At 47.3% G+C, this 16,468-nt stretch overlaps 2 protein-coding genes across 6 annotated transcripts in view; one reads left to right on the top strand and one right to left on the bottom strand.

Moving 5' to 3' along the window:
* GAMT (guanidinoacetate N-methyltransferase) overlaps positions 1 to 16,468 on the bottom strand; it is a 214,627-nt gene that overhangs the window by 170,580 nt on the left and 27,579 nt on the right. The window lies entirely within an intron of this gene.
* The window catches only part of TJP3 (tight junction protein 3), a 50,802-nt gene that overhangs the window by 28,191 nt on the left and 6,143 nt on the right, over positions 1 to 16,468 (top strand). For all 4 annotated transcript variants that reach the window (XM_081177651.1, XM_081177652.1, XM_081177650.1 and 1 more), the window contains exons 10-17: positions 1,220 to 1,295; positions 2,233 to 2,389; positions 4,214 to 4,322; positions 5,047 to 5,266; positions 7,502 to 7,698; positions 9,478 to 9,573; positions 10,259 to 10,329; positions 11,085 to 11,396. In XM_081177651.1, the coding sequence (XP_081033777.1) occupies positions 1,220 to 1,295; positions 2,233 to 2,389; positions 4,214 to 4,322; positions 5,047 to 5,266; positions 7,502 to 7,698; positions 9,478 to 9,573; positions 10,259 to 10,329; positions 11,085 to 11,396 (1,238 nt within the window). The remainder of the gene's footprint in view (positions 1 to 1,219; positions 1,296 to 2,232; positions 2,390 to 4,213; positions 4,323 to 5,046; positions 5,267 to 7,501; positions 7,699 to 9,477; positions 9,574 to 10,258; positions 10,330 to 11,084; positions 11,397 to 16,468) is intronic.

Raw genomic sequence — 16,468 nt, 5'->3', positions numbered from 1 at the left:
AGCAAAGTACATCTCCCAGGATCCTTTGGGGCAATCCGTGACTGTTTAAAGTGGACCGCTTCTGCTTTTAAGGGTATGCTGTGGGTTCAGCTTTGGTCAGTTTGCCTGTGCTTTGAAATGGGCGCAATAAAAGAGCTGCTGTCCAGAGTGCTGAAATCATATTGCGCTAACCTAAGTGTTTTAATATTGGTATTAAAGGCCTTTTTAAATGCCTGATTCTTCACTGTGTTTTCATATTCAGCTGGGGCAACCCAGTTAAACGGGTGGGGTACAAACATTAAATTATTATTATTAAAATGTGCGGTGCCAACGGGTTGCCTGTAAAATTGTTTTTGAGCTTTTTTGGGGAGGACACCCACCCCTGCCCCCAGAATGTACGTTTGGGGGCTTATTTTTGCATTTTTTTAAGCGTTAAAAAATAATAATTCTTGCCTTACGTCCTGAGTTTGCCCAGACATTTTTCCAATCGGCAAAAATCCGCCCAGAAGCCATTTTGTAGGGCGGTTACCAGGGAAACCCAGGCGTAAGGCAAACCTACCCTAGTCTAGAAATGGAGGTATACTTGTGGCCAAGGGATGGAAAGATCACGAGGCTCCCAAAATAACAGATTGGCAAATCAAATTACAGGAATTGGTGGAGATGGCTCAACTGACTAGTAAACTCAGAGGAAACTCAAAGCAAAAATTTGCGGAAAAAATGGGATGGTTATAGAAGATATATTCAAAAATACAGTAATAGTTTTGAGTCCGTGCTAGCATTCGAGTGATAAAGGAACTAAAAGGAGGTAGACAACAATTAAGGATTTATTATGTTTTCAGAATGTATTAGGAAAATTATATAGAAAGGTTTATTGTTTTGTGTACATTCAAATGTATGATAAAATATACGCAAAGGGACTTGACAGGAAGTCAAAGTTGAAGAAAAGATTTTGGAAGATAAAAGGGGGAAAAATATTTACTTTCATTATTATCATTTTGTGTGGGTGTGTGGGTGTCTGCACATATGTGTGTTGTTGTATGCAATGTTTGGGAGGAAATAAGACGGTAAATAACAAATAAACTAAATATCGATGTATGTAATTTTTATTTCTTAATTATATTTAAGGGTAGGAGGGGTGTATTGTTTTTTGTAACGTAAAATCATTCAATAAAAATTGTTTTAAAAAAAGAAATGGAGGTTGTGGTTTTCAGGCTGTCTCTGTTTCCCCTACCCTTTCCAGAAGTCCAAGCGAGCCCTGAAAACGACTATGATGCCCACGCTGATTCCTTTGCCTCCCAGACCGGCACAAATTATGGGTAAGGAGTTTGGCAGAGTCCTAGCGGATCCAGAGTTGACCGCACGCATCCTGGCCCTGAGAGCGTTTTTCTTTTTCTTTTTTAAATATAATTTTTATTAACAGGCCAATCCAATCACATTAATTCCAAATCACATTAGTTCCAAATTATACAGCCAGATTTTTAAAATTTTGTTTTACTTCAAGCTCCGAAAGGGGTCCAAACATCACTCTTGCTGCTGCTGAAATTAAAACAGTTCTATCCAGTTCTGTCCAGATAGTCTCTTTGTTATTTTCCTCATCTTCTCTTTGCTATCATATATTCCTTTCTTTGTGATCTCTGATAATCTTCACAAGCGGGTTGAAAACAAACATCTCCTGTGTTGGTTTTACACTCTCCAAGAGTCATATCACATAAAGGACGGACGCCATTCCCACACCTCCGTAAAAAACATTCCCACAGTCTGTCCGTTGATGTTTAGCCTGGAGAAGAGGAGGTTAAGGGGTGATATGATAGCCATGTTCAAATATATAAAAGGATGTCACATAGAGGAGGGAGAAAGGTTGTTTTCTTCTGCTCCAGAGAAGCGGACACGGAGCAATGGATCCAAACTACAAGAAAGAAGATTCCACCTAAACATTAGGAAGAACTTCCTGACAGTAAGAGCTGTTTGACAGTGGAATTTGCTGCCAAGGAGTGTGGTGGAGTCTCCTACTTTGGAGGTCTTTAAGCAGAGGCTTGACAACCATATGTCAGGAGTGCTCTGATGGTGTTTCCTGCTTGGCAGGGAGTTGGACTCGATGGCCCTTGTGGTCTCTTCCAACTCTAGGATTCTATGATTCTATGATTTCCTCAGGCTTGCCAATCTATATTTCAGGGGCCCCTGCCAGGTCAAGATCACAATGCGATAACCATACATTCACATTCCCTGAGAGCGCTTTTCGTCCTCCCGTTTCAGATACAGCCCCGATTCGAAAGTGGTCCGTTTCATAAAAGCAAAGAGCATCGGTCTCCGTCTGGCCGGCGGCAACGATGTCGGCATCTTCGTCGCCGGGGTGCAGGAAGGCAGCCCGGCCGAAAGCCAAGGGATCCAGGAAGGAGACCAGATCCTTCAGGTAAGCAGATCCCTCGCCCAATCTGCCTGATCTCCGCAAGGTCTGTGATGTGATGGGGACGCGGGTGGCGCTGTGGTCTAAACCACTGAGCCTCTCGGACAGGCATGGGCAAACTCGGCCCGCCAGATGTTTTGAGACTACAATTCCTATCTTCATCATCATCATCATAATTAATTATTTATATCTCGCCCATCTGGCTGGGTTTCCCCAACCACTCTGGGCTCCTTCCAACAGAATATCAAAATACAGTAACGCATCAAACATTAAAAGCTTCCCTAAACAGGGCTGCCTTCAGATGTCTTCTAAAAGTCTGGTAGTTGTTGTTCTCTTTGACATCTGACGGGAGGGCGTTCCACAGGGCAGGTGCCACCACCGAGAAGGCCCTCTGCCTGGTTCCCTGTAACCTCACTTCTCGCAGGGAGGGAACCGCCAGAAGGCCCTCGGAGCTGGACCTCAGTGTCTGGGCTGGACGATGGGGGTGGAGACGCTCCTTCAGGTATACTGGACCGTTTAGGGCTTTCAAGGTCAGCACCAACACTTTGACTTGTGCTCGGAAATGTGCGTATAATCCCTGACCACTGGTCCTGTTAGTTAGAGATGATGGGAGTTTTAGTCCCAAAACATCTGGAGGGCTGAGTTTGCCTATGCCTGCTCTTGGACTTGCCGATCGGAAGGTCGGTGGTTCGAATCCCCAAGACGGGGTGAGCTCCCATTGCTCTGCCCCAGCTCCTGCCCCAGTAAAGTAGCTGGATTCTGTGTTATAAATCAAGAACCGCTAGTTAGTTTTCAATGTATTTCTTATCGGTAAAAAATAAATGTTGTGTGGCACAAGCAGATTTTTATCCTGAATGTGTGACGCAGAGAGAAAAAAGGGCACCCCCAGAGGTCATCCAGCCCAACCCCCTTGCAATGCAGGGAAATTTTGCCTGTTGCGAGACTCAAACCCACGACCCTGATTTTGAAGAGTCTCATGCTCTACTAAAGGCACGCGGGTGGCGCTGTGGGTTAAACCACAGAGCCTAGGGCAGGGGTCTGCAACCTTTAAGACAAAAAGAGCCACTTGGACCCATTTCCGAAGGAAAAAAAAACTGGGAACCGCAAAACCATTGCAACATTTAAAACAAATATATCTCCAGAGCTCCAGATCTGACAGTGGGTGGGAAGGTGACGTCGGGACAGTGCGTGACTAACGCACGCATCGCCCCCATGTGACGTCACAGCCAGTACAGCGCCCGCCACAGTGGGGAGTGTCAGGGTGCACAATGCGCCTCCTCCCCTTGCTAGTATCCGCCCTGGAGCCGCGGCAAAGGTGTAAAAGAGCCACATGCGGCTCCGGAGCCGCGGGCTGCAGACCCCTGGCCTAGGGCTTGCTGATCAGAAGGTCAGCGGTTCGAATCCCTGCGATGACGGGGTGAGCTCCCGTTGCTTGGTCCCTGCTCCTGCCAACCTAGCAGTTCAAAAGCACAAAGTGCAAGTAGATAAATAGGTACCACTCCGGCGGGAAGGGAAACGGCGTTTCCGTGCGCTGCTCTGGTTCGCCAGAAGCGGCTTAGTCCTGCTGGCCACATGACCCGGAAGCTGTACGCCGGCTCCCTCGGCCAGTAAAGCGAGATGAGCGCCGCAACCCCAGAGTTGGCCACGACTGGACCTAATGGTCAGGGGTCCCTTTACCTTTACCTATGCTCTACTAAGAAGCACTGCTCAGATCAGAGCAGTTTGGAAGAGTCTTATTTCAGAGGTGAAAACAAGTGTGCATTCAGACAGAGGTGCGGAACATTGTTATCGCTGCTTCCTTACCCCTTGCTCCCCTGCTCCTGCCCACAGGTGAATGAGCAAGTTTTTCATAACCTCACCCGTGAAGAGGCCATTCAGTACCTCCTGGAGCTGTCGCCGGGTGAAGAGGTGGTGCTGCACGTTCAGAATAAGCAGGACAGTGAGTAACTCGCCATTGTCGTGTCCCCCCAGCCCTCATTTGCCATTGCTTAACTAGGACTTGCCGATCAGAAGGTTGGCGGTTCGAATCCCCGCAACAGGGTGAGCTCCCGTTGCTCAGTCCCTGCTCCTGCTAACCTAGCAGTTCGAAAGCACCTCCAAGTGCAAGTAGATCAATAGGTACCGCTCTGGCAGGAAGGTAAACGGCGTTTCCGTGCGCTGCTCTGGTTCGCCAGAAGCGGCTCAGTCCTGCTGGCCACACGACCCGGAAGCTGTATGCCGGCTCCCTCGGCCAATAAAGCGAGATGAGCGCCGCAACCCCAGAGTCGGCCACGACTGGACCTAATGGTCAGGGGTCCCTTCACCTTTACCTTTAAAAACACCAGGCAGGCCCCACAAATAACCCAGAGATGCATTGTAAATAAAAGCACACATTCTACTCGTGTAAAAACACACTGATTCCCGGACCGTCCGCGGGCCGGACTGAGAAGGCGATTGGGCTGGATCCAGGCCCCTACCCATTCGCTATGGAGAGCAATGTCACATGCCTTGGGTTCAATATAATAATAATAATAATAATAATAATAATAATAATAATAATAATAATTTATTTGTACCCCACCCATCTGGCTGGGTTTCCCCATCCGCTCTGGGCGGCTTCCAACAAAGATGAAAAATACATCAAAATGTTTGAGTCTTTGTTTCTCTCTCTCTCCTCCTATCAGTCTACAGGAAGATGGTGAAGTCCAACGTGGGCGACTCCTTCTACATCCGCACCCATTTCGATTTTGAGAAGGACGCCCCCTCCGCTCTGAGCTTCACCCGAGGCGAGGTCTTCCACGTGGTGGACACCATGTACCGGGGGAAAGTCGGAAGCTGGCTAGCCATGCGGATGGGCAAAGATCTCCAGGAACTCGACAAGGGCATTATCCCAAACCGAAACAGGTACCCTGTTGTTGTTTTTTAAAATAATATTTATTAAAGTTTCATAAACAACCAAAAGCTTCAAAATTTAGAGTACAAAAGCCAAGAAAAACTACAAAAATAAAAAAATACAAAACAAAACACATAAGAAATACAGAATAAAGAACAGTTAACAAAATAGAAGAAAAAGGGATAAAAAACACCAATAAGCAAAACAGAAAAAAGATTAGTATTTTCATATCTTATATTTCATTCACTAGTTTCTTGACCTCCTCACACCTCCCTTTTTGTATTCCAATTCAGATATTTAGTTCAGCAAATCCTTACCCTCTATCATTTAACCTTACTCAGCATCTTAACCTATAGTAAATATATATTTTCCACCATTATCAATCGAAACAGGTATCCTGGGCAGAGATGGGCTGTCTCCGAGGGTCCCTATGTTGTTGTTTAGTTGTGTCCGACTCTTTGTGACCCCATGATCTGGCTTGTTTTACATGAGGATAGTCCCGATCAGAATACACAACCTTGGAACCAGTGTATTAAATTGTATACATTACTGACTGCACAATATTGCAATATTTTGTACAATATTAATTAAGACACATTGCAATTAGCGGAGACTCTATAGCTACACAGGGTGATATGATCCGATATTAGAAATACTCAGAGTAGACCTATTGATAAATTCCAGCATTAGAAATACTCAAGAGTTAGACCAATGGGAATTAATGGAGACTCTAGCCATTAATTTATATTGGCTGCATTTTTTGTTGTTGTTTAGTCGTGTCCGCCTCTTTTGTGACCCCCTGGACCAGAGCACGCCAGGCCCTCCTGTCTTCCACTGCCTCCCGCAGTTTGGTCAAACTCATGCTGGTAGCTTCGAGAACACTGTCCCACCATCTCGTCCTCCGTCGTCCCCTTCTCCTTGTGCCCTCCATCTTTCCCAACATCCGGGTCTTTTCCAGGGAGTCTTCTCTTCTCAGGAGGTGGCCAAAGTCTTGGAGCCTCAGCTTCAGGATCTGTCCTTCCAGTGAGCACTCAGGGCTGATTTCCTTCTGAATGGAGAGGTTGGATCTTCTTGCAGTCCATGGGACTCTCAAGAGTCTCCTCCAGCACCAGAATCCAAAAGCATCCATTCTTCGGCGATCAGCCTTCTTGATGGTCCAGCTCTCACTTCCATACATCACTACTGGGAAAACCAGAGCTTGAACTATACGGACCTTTGTTGGCAAGGTGATGTCTCTACTTTTTAAGATGCTGTCTAGGTTTGCCATCACCTTTCTCCCAAGAAGCAGGCGTCTTTTAATTTCGTGGCTGCTGTCACCATCTGCAGTGATCATGCAGCCCAAGAAAGTAAAATCTCTGACTGCCTCCATTTCTTCCCCTTCTACTTGCCAGGGGGTGATGGGACCAGTGGCCACGATCTTCGTTTTTTTGATGTTGAGCTTCAGACCATATTTTGCACTCTCCTCTTTCACCCTCATTAAGAGGTTCTTTCAATTCCTCCTCACTTTCTGCCATCAAGGTTGTGTCATGGGTGTAATCCCATGGGATTACTGTGCTTAATTGGCCAGCAGACTTGCCTGACCTGAACCCCATAGAGAATCTGCATCAATAGGAGTATAGCATCTAGATCAAGGGAAGTAATAGTGCCACTGTATTCTGCTCTGGTCAGACCTCACCTGGAGTACTGTGTCCAGTTCTGGGCACCCCAGTTCAAGAAGGACACTGACAAACTGGAACGTGTCCAGAGGAGGGCAACCAAAATGGTCAAAGGCCTGGAATGATGCCTTATGAGGAACGGCTAAGGGAGCTGGGCATGTTTAGCCTGGAGAAGAGGAGGTTAAGGGGTGATATGATAGCCATGTTCAAATATATAAAAGGATGTCACATAGAGGAGGGAGAAAGGTTGTTTTCTGCTGCTCCAGAGAAGCGGACACGGAGCAATGGATCCAAACTACAAGAAAGAAGATTCCACCTAAACATGAGGAAGAACTTCCTGACAGTAAGAGCTGTTCGACAGTGGAATTTGCTGCCCAGGAGTGTGGTGGAGTCTCCTACTTTGGAGGTCTTTAAGCAGAGGCTTGACAACCATATGTCAGGAGTGCTCTGATGGTGTTTCCTGCTTGGCAGGGGGTTGGACTCGATGGCCCTTGGGGTCTCTTCCAACTCTAGGATTCTATGATCTATGGGGCATTGCCAAGAGAAATACCCTCCACCCAACTCATCCCGTGGTTCTCCTTTGCACCCCAGGGCGGAACAGATCGCCAGCTTGGAGTCCGTCCTCAAGGCCACATCGGGAGCCGCCTCTTCGGGGCCACGGGCCGAATTCTGGAAACTACGGGGCCTGCGAGGAGCAAAGAGGAACCTGCGGAAGAGTCGCGAGGACCTCTCTGCCCTCACCAAACAAGGGCACTACCCGCCGTACGAGAGGGTCGTTCTGAAGGAAGGTGAGGGGAACTTGCCTTGTTTTTGGGGACTTCAAGAGCGGTGGGCAGTGCCGGATTTACATATAAGCTAAACAAGCCATAGCTTAAAGGTAAAGGGACCCCTGACAGTTAGGTCCAGTCGTGACCGACTCTGGGGTTGCGGCGCTCATCTCGCTTTACTGGCCGAGGGAGCCGGCGTACAGCTTCTGGTGTTAGGATATTTCCGTTCCACCTTAAAAGGGAGCAGGCTTTGTGAGTCACAGAGTCTGCGCATTTCCTGTTCACAGGATGTTTATGTTTTCTGTTGCTTTCGTTTCTCTCTCTGTGTCTGGAGACACTGATGCAGGCAGTCATGTTTTTCTTTGTTCTGACCAACGCTGAATAAACTTGTAAATATGCTCTCCTGCGTGCAACTTCTGCTGTGAATTATCTGCTGATAGAGTGTGCATCAGCTCTGGAATGTCACAAGCTATTTTCTGGAGCTCATGTCGCTAATTGCTGATACTGTATCCACGGGAGATCGATGGATCGTCCGGAGACGACGTGGGGGCCATGATGGGCTTTATCTCCCTGGCAGTATCCCAACATCCGGGTCATGCGGCCAGCATGACTAAGCCGCTTCTGGCAAACCAGAGCAGTGCACGGAAACGCCGTTTACCTTCCCGCCGGAGTGGTACCTATTTCTCTACTTGCGCTGGCATGCTTTCGAACTGCTAGGTTGGCAGGAGCAGGGACCAAGCAACGGGAGCTCACCCCGTCATTGCGGGGATTTGAAACGCCGACCTTCTGATCAGCAAGTCCTAGGCTCTGTGGTTTAGCCCACAGCGCCACTCGCGTCCCCATAGCTATAGCTTAGGGCCCCACTATTATTATTATTATTATTATTATTATTATTATTATTATTATTATTCCCTGGCTTTTTTCTGGCCCATGTAGGACCAGTCTGGATAGTTGGCCTTGGTGAAGATTTGATGTTTTCACCCCCCAAAAAAGTTTTTGATTGGAGTTTTTGCTGAAATGAGGCTGCATTTTAATGTTGTGTTTTCATCTTGTTTTTAAGTTGTATTTTAATCAATTGTTTTTATACCTGCTGTTAGCTGGTCTTGGCAGGGGAGGGTGGGGTATAAAGAAAATTTATTAGTCCTCCTCCTTCTTCTTATGTAGCAAGGTCAATAATAGTATATTTAGGTATTTTCAATGCTTTTTTCTGGGGGGGGGGGTACGCAGGGGTACGCATACCCCTAAACATTCTGTGAATCTTTGTACTTTTCTCTATTTACTATACAGAAACATAACTTTTGGGTTGCAAACCCGGCATTGTATTCTTCTAGGTTTCGCCGCATGCGCAGAAGCGCTCTACCACACCGTGCGCATGCACAGAACTGGTACCTCTACTTTTGGATTTTTCAGGATACGTACGGACCCCTGGAACAAATTATATCCGTATCCAGAGGGTCTGCTGTATTTATTTCCCCCGATCTGAACTATAAAACGGTGGTTTCCTTGAGTCAAAATGAGAGTACCCCTAAACATTTTATTTTATTAGAAAAAAACCACTGGGTATGTTTACGCAATGTTATGCACGAGGCTTCACCACTGGCCTTCGGGACCCTGGCACCTTCCAGATCTTTTTGGACTACAATTCCCATGCTGGCCGGCAGTTGATGATGGGAGTTGTAGTCCGAAACATGCACAGAGCATCACCTGGAAAACTTTGCCCTGATCTCCTCCGTGATGGAGGGAGATATACATGCAATAAATGAGCAAGACCCCTCTGACTTTCCTCCTCCTCCCTGGCAGCAACCTTTAAGCGCCCAGTCGTGATCCTGGGACCCATCGCGGACATCGCCATGCAGAAACTCAGCACTGAATTGCCGGATCAGTTTGAGATTGCAGGTGAGCCTTCTTCCCCACGAACCGAGTCCAGTGCATAGCTGTCAACCGTCCCTTATTTGGTGGGAAACTCCCTTATCCCAGCGCCGTGTCCTGCTGCTGTCCCTTATTGATGACGTCCCTTAAATTTCCCGGGTTTCAAAGGAAGCAGCTCCTCTCCATCCCTCCCTGCCGGCCAGGGAGGAGGGAGGCTCCAACTGTGTTGCTCGGCTGCGTTGCTCACCCAATAAGGAGTCTAAGAACGACTGGGGGGTGGAGCTTGCATGCCTTGTGCTGATCAAATCGGCCACGTTGCCTGGGGACTCGCCTTTGCTCAGCGCTTCCCAGCGGAGAGGTGACGGTGGTTTTCCTTGCTGCATCCCCTTTGCCGGGTTGCTGCGCTGTGGGAACCACCGCTTGAGGCTTCGTTTGGCTGCTGGCTGGGCTTTCTGCCTTTGGCTCGGAGGGGCTCAGAAGTTGAACATACCCGTGCTTGGAAAATCCCTTATTTTGGCTGCTGATCCCTTATTTCCGAGGCTGCTGGTCCCTTATTTTCAAATCTGTAAGTTGACAGCTATGGTCCGGTGGGGCTGGAAGGGCCAGGTCTTCATATGTCGTCCGACTCACTGTGCTTTGACCGACTCTTGCGCAGTCAAAGATGGAAAAACAATATCCATCTCTCTCTTTTTCTTTCCCTCCCCGTTTTCAGAGAGCGTGGCAAGAGAAGGGAGCTCATCAAAGGTTATCAAGCTGGACTCTGTGTGGAATATTGCAAAACAGGTTAGAGGACTGAGGTGGTGGGAACGTCACGAAACTGGGGTCCAAGGGGGTGGGAAGCAGATGCTCCCTCGCTCTGAAGCCCTTCCCTTCAAAATAAGACGCTAGTCCTCATGGTTCTGTGTTGCGTTCTGTTTATCTCCTTGACCTCTGCCGGGAGGGTGTTCCACAGGGTGGGTACCACCACCGAGAAGGCCCTCTGCCTGGTTCCCTGTAACCTTGCTTCTTGCAGGGAGGGAACCGCCAGAAGGCCCTCGGAGCTGGACCTAAGTGTCCGGGCAGAACAATGGGGGTGGAGATGCTCCTTCAGGGATACTGGGCCGTTTGGGGCTTTCAAGGTCAGCACCAACCCTTTGCATTGTGCTCAGAAACGTCCTGGGAGTCAATGTAGGTCTTTCAGGACCGGTGTTATCTGGTCCCGGCGGCCACTCCCAGTCCCCAGTCTAGCTGCCGCATTCTGGATTAGTTGCAATTTCCAGATCACCTTCAAAGGCAGCCCCACGTAGAGCGCATTGCAGTAGTCCAAGCAGGAGATAACCAGAGCATGCACCACTCTGGCCAGACAGTCTGCGGGCAGGGAGGGTCTCAGATGGAGTTGGCAGACAGCCGCCCTGGACGCAGAATGGACCTGCGCCTCCATGGACGGCTGTGAGTCCAAAATGCCCGCCAGGCTGCGCACCTGGTTTCTGATGGAGCTGATAGATAGCCGCCCTAGATGCACGATTGACGGCCTCATCTGTCGCTTTCCTGTCTCCCAGGATAAACACGCCCTTTTGGACATCACCCCGGCAGCCGTGGAGAGGCTCAACTACGTCCAGTACTTCCCCATTGTGGTCTTTTGCGAGCCGGACAGCCGGCAGGGCGTCAAAGCCATGCGCCAGTGGCTGGCCCCAGAATCCAAGAAAAGCTCGCGGCGCCTCTACGCCCAGGCTGGCAAGATGAAGAAGGACTGGAGCCACATCTTCACGGCTACCATCAGCCTGGCCGGCGGCTCCAACAGCTGGTACCAGAGCCTCAAGGACATCATCCGGGTGCAGCAAGCCCGACCCGTATGGACGACAGAGGAGCAGGTGGGTGCCGTCTGGGGTAGCGGAACCTGGATCTGACGTCTTACGCTGCGGTTGTGGCACGCTGGCGTTTTCTCTTCTTTCATGAAATGCTTTTCATTTGATTTTTTAAAATGTCAGCTTCGTTCCGGAGCTGGCAGAGGCTGGGAATGAAAGCAGGCAAAAAGAGATGAGGAGATTGGAATGTGAGCTGGGATGTGAGAGGGAAGAGAGGCAGCCGAGTGGCATAGCTTCAGAGAACAGAGAGCAGGCGGCAGATAGCAAAGATCCAGAAAATACCAATTTTAGCTCAGAGACGGAAGGGGAGAGGCCAGCAATTGTTGTTGTTGTTTAGTCATGTCCGACTTTTCGTGACCCCCTGGACCAGAGCACGCCAGGCCCTCCTGTCTTCCACTGCCTCCTGCAGTTTGGTCAAACTCATGCTGGTCGCTTCGAGAACACCATCCCACCATCTCGTCCTCCGTCGTCCCCTTCTCCTTGTGCCCTCCATCTTTCCCAACATCAGGGTCTTTTCCAGGGAGTCTTCTCTTCTCCTGAGGTGGCCAAAGTCTTGGAGCCTCAGCTTCAGGATCTGTCCTTCCAGTGAGCACTCAGGGCTGATTTCCTTATGAATGGATCAGTTTGATCTTCTTGCAGTCCATGGGACTCTCAAGAGTCTCCTCCAGCACCAGAATTCAAAAGCATCCATTCTTCGGCGATCAGCCTTCTTTATGGTCCAGCTCTCACTTCCATACATCACTACTGGGAAAACCATAGCTTTAACTATACGGACCTTTGTTGGCAAGGTGATGTCTCTGCTTTTTAAGATGCTGTCTAGGTTTGTCATTGCTTTTCTCCCAAGAAGCAGGCGTCTCTTAATTTCGTGGCTGCTGTCACCATCTGCAGTGATCATGGAACCCAAGAAAGTAAAATCTCTCACTGCCTCCATTTCTTCCCCTTCTATTTGCCAGGCGAGGAATAGCTAGCCCAAAAACTCAAAGGCACAAAAAGGTCAGTGAGAAAAGAGGAAAAGAGTGGAAGCGAAAGGGTTTTTTCCCCTGTTGGAAGAGGAGGAAGGGGCAGAGTTTAGACTCAGGCAACTGCAAACTTGTAGTCAGACACTGAGGAGTGATTTATGTGTTTGAGCAATAAACCTGAGATAATTACTGCTGGTGTCTCGCTTCTGTGGGAGAGGCAAGCCGTTACAAAAATATAAACTTATAGCAAAATCAATTAAAAGTCCATATAACGAGATTGTTCTGAATCTCAAGACTCCCCCCCCATCCCCTCCATGGGTCCTAATTTCAATATTTACAACAGCATATCAATCCGTTATCCACATTTTTTATCCGTCCAAATTGTCCATAGTCTTTGTTACATTGCAAGGGAGATTCAAAATCCTGCTGGTGTTTTCATCTGCTTACAATGATCTCCTAAATAAATTATAATTTCCCCCCGTTCTTTTTAAAAGTTCTGGTCCTCTTGGTTCCTGAGCTTTTCACTTAATTTTGCGGCTGTTGTCTTTTCTCGTCCTTTGGAATCTTGGTACCTATAATTCCTAATTAAAAAAGCTTCTTTTTTTTAAACAAAAGTTATTTTAAACACTTTCCCCCCCATTTCATTATATATCATCTCCCAGAATTTTTTTACACGTCCACCACACATGATAAAAGGTACCTTCTTTTTCTTTACATTTCCGGCAGGTATTTCTGTTTGTTCTATACATTTTTGCTAACTTACTAGGAATCAAATCCCACCGGATACATCATTTACAGTTGTGCCTCAGAAATCAAACAGAATCCGTTCCTGAAGTCCATTTGACTTCCAAAACGTTAGAAAACCAAAGCGCGGAGTCCGAATGGCTACAGGAAGCTCCTGCAGCCAATCAGAAGCTGCGGAATCCCCGTCGGACGTTCGAAAACCGGAACAGTCGCTTCTGGTTTTCGATTGTTCGGGAGCCGAGGTACGGCTATAATTTCCTTTCAGCACACAACATGCTGCACGCTCGCGTTTTCAAAGAAGAACGGTTGGCTTCCGATTAATAACCATCATACTAATTAATACTACTTATTTTTAGCATTGTGCATCATTCAAGAATGGGCTTCCAATTGTTTGCATTTTTTGAGCTGCTTTTTGCCATCTGGTGTCTCTCTGTAATAATGTTTTCTTACTCTCTCTTTTTCATTGGACCGATCTTGGGGTTGTGTTTTTAAAAAAGAACGAGGAAGTTTGCAACCCTCTCCAGGAAACCTTTATAGCTTATGGGGAATAACTTCCATCTAGCATGAACACAGGCAGAAAACTTCCTGATTTCTTAGATATTTCTCTTCTCTGCCCTCAATCATCTTACAGGTGAAACTGGTTTTGATTGGGTTTTTAACAAAACGTTATAATTGTTTTTATCGCTGATGCTTTTCGTTGTGAAATTGCTTCGAGGTATTTTGCAAGAAGCACATTTCAAACGGAACAAAATCAGTAAGTGCCTGTTTGCTGATCTGCAACAACTTATACCCAAGTTGTCATGCATTTTAATAGGTAAATTCTCCTTGTAATGTATATTTTGAACAGCTGGTTTTATTGATGTTTTGAATTTATTATTTTTTAGGTCCGCTTGGTTTTTAACTTCTGGCTTTTAACTGATAATTTTAATGTATCTTCTGTGCAATTTGGACGGATACCCAGTCGCTCTGGATTTGAACACCTCTTAGGATATCATGACCAAACTTTGCATGACAGCTCCTGAGATCAGGAGCTGCTGTTCATCTATATTTGGATGCCTGATTTTATCCAGATTTTGCACAATCATTCCTGAGACCAGGGAACTGGTTTTCCTCTATATTTGGATAAAATGGGGGGTTATTTTGAATCAAGATGGTGAACAGAACCTTTCGAAACCGCCCTGATTTTTGTTGGAGAGAAGCAAATACATTTCCTTCTTCTGAACTTCTAGTTAATGCATGAGTTACTTTAAACTACATGAGGGCGATCTAGACATCACTGGGTGCCGAGTCATATTCTTGTTCCCTCCCAACGTGTTGAGACAAGATCTTTGCCTCTTTCATCTTTACTCATCCCATAAATAGTTGTTTCATGAATAAAGTCTCTGAACTCCAGAAACTGTTAAGTGATCAAATAAATCTTATTGACCCAAGCTGCAAGCACTTCTAACAGGTTATGGGCCCAGGCGTATATTTGGAACCCCATATGGATTTTCCCAAAGTTTCCTTTCCAAAAGCCTTCCCATTCCAGCGAGAAAGCCAGCGAGAAGGGGAGTGGGTTTCAAGAGAAGTGAAGAGAAAGGATGGGTGGACTGGACTAGGAAGAAAGAACCGGCTGCAAGGAATCTGCAAAAGCAAAAATCCTAGGTGTGCCTCTCCCCAAAGGCTATTGGAAAGCAGAAGGGGGAGGTTTGCATTGCTAAGAACTGGAACTTGCAGAGAGATGAACAATGTTTGGAATTTAGGCAAGGACAGTAATCTCCAAGTCGAAGGAGCAGATTTTTCAACGGTGGATGTTCAAGATAGAGAATCTCCTAGCCAGCTGCTGATTTTGCGCAGTCAGATAACACAGGGCAGGGAAGCAAAAGTCATTGTCTGGAAGATTCACTGATAATACACACCAGAGGATTGGGGAAACCGTATTCAATTAGGCTGAAACAGGATGGAGACTTGCAAACTCGCCTGAGCGCCGCCCTAGAAATTCTTCGGCGACTGAGAAAAGTCGGCGGTGATCTTGAGGACAACCGTGCGGCGGTTTCCATGTTACGCCGTTCACCCCAATCCTTTGCTCCACTGATAAAATGTCCTGGAGACCCAACCAGAAGCAGATTTGAGTCTTTTCCAAACAGGTTGAAGAGTGTCACAGGATTAAGAGCATAGCTGTCAACTTACAGATTTGAAAATAAGGGACCAGCAGCCAAAATAAGGGACCTGCAGCCTCGCCTCTTCCAGGCACTCCAGTCTTCCTGTCCTCCTGCAGTCTGGTCAAACTCATGCTGGTCGCTTCGAGAACACTGTCCAACCAACTTTGTAACCAGAGGTTCAACTGAATAGAATCTGAATCACATGCACCACAAGGCCTATGCAGCCTCAACTTAAGATGGCTTCCCGGCCTGGCTTTGCACTGCAAAGTTTGCAGCAGCACGTGCAACAAAATGGCATCCAGCATTCAAAAACCCCCTCAGCTTGCATTAACTAGCCACACACAAGGCATGCAAGCTCCACCACCCCCCAGTCGTTCTTAGACTTCTTATTGGGTGAGCAACACAGCCAAGCAACACAGTTGGAGCCTCCCTCCTCCCTGGCCGGCAGGGAGGGAGGGAGAGGAGCTGCTTCCTTTGAAACCCGTGAAATTGAAGGGACATCATCAATCCAGGACAGCAGCGGGACATGGCGCTGGAATAAGGGACTGTCCCTTCAAATAAGGGACACTTGACAGCTATGATTAAGAGAGTTATTGGGGAGGACCGCAGAACAGACGCTTGTCCAGGAAAGAGCAAGGAACGTGTTTTCATTATGGGAAAATGGGACATCCAAGGGAATATTAGAAGTCTGGGGAGCAAGCTTGAAAGCTACCTGGTATGTTGATTCTGGTGCAAGCAATCATAGGACAAGTTGGCTGAAAGATTCCTGCGTCGCGGGGAGGTGGGCTGGATGAGGCCCCGTGGTCCCTTCCAACTTGACAGTTCTATGATTCTAGAAGTGACACGTCTTCGTTCCACCACTTGATCCAAACTACAAAGACCGGATTTACTTTGCCGATGGGAACAGCAACATTCCTATATCTATCTATCTATCTATCTATCTATCTATCTATCTATCTATCTATCTATATACAGTGGTACCTCGGGTTAAGTACTTAATTCGTTCCGGAGGTCTGTTCTTAACCTGAAACTGTTCTTAACCTGAAGCATCACTTTAGCTAATGGGGCCTCCTGCTGCCGCTGCACAATTTCTGTTCTCATCCTGAAGCAAAGTTCTTAACCTGAAGCACTATTTCTGGGTTAGCGGAGTCTGTAACCTGAGGCGTATGTAACCTGAAGCGTATGTAACCCGAGGTACCACTCTGTGTGTGTGTGTGTGTGTGTATAATTTTTA

The sequence above is a fragment of the Podarcis bocagei genome (assembly GCF_964188305.1).
Source record: "Podarcis bocagei genome assembly, chromosome: 18".
NCBI lineage: Eukaryota > Metazoa > Chordata > Lepidosauria > Squamata > Lacertidae > Podarcis > Podarcis bocagei.
This window is presented reverse-complemented; position numbering and strand designations above follow the sequence as displayed.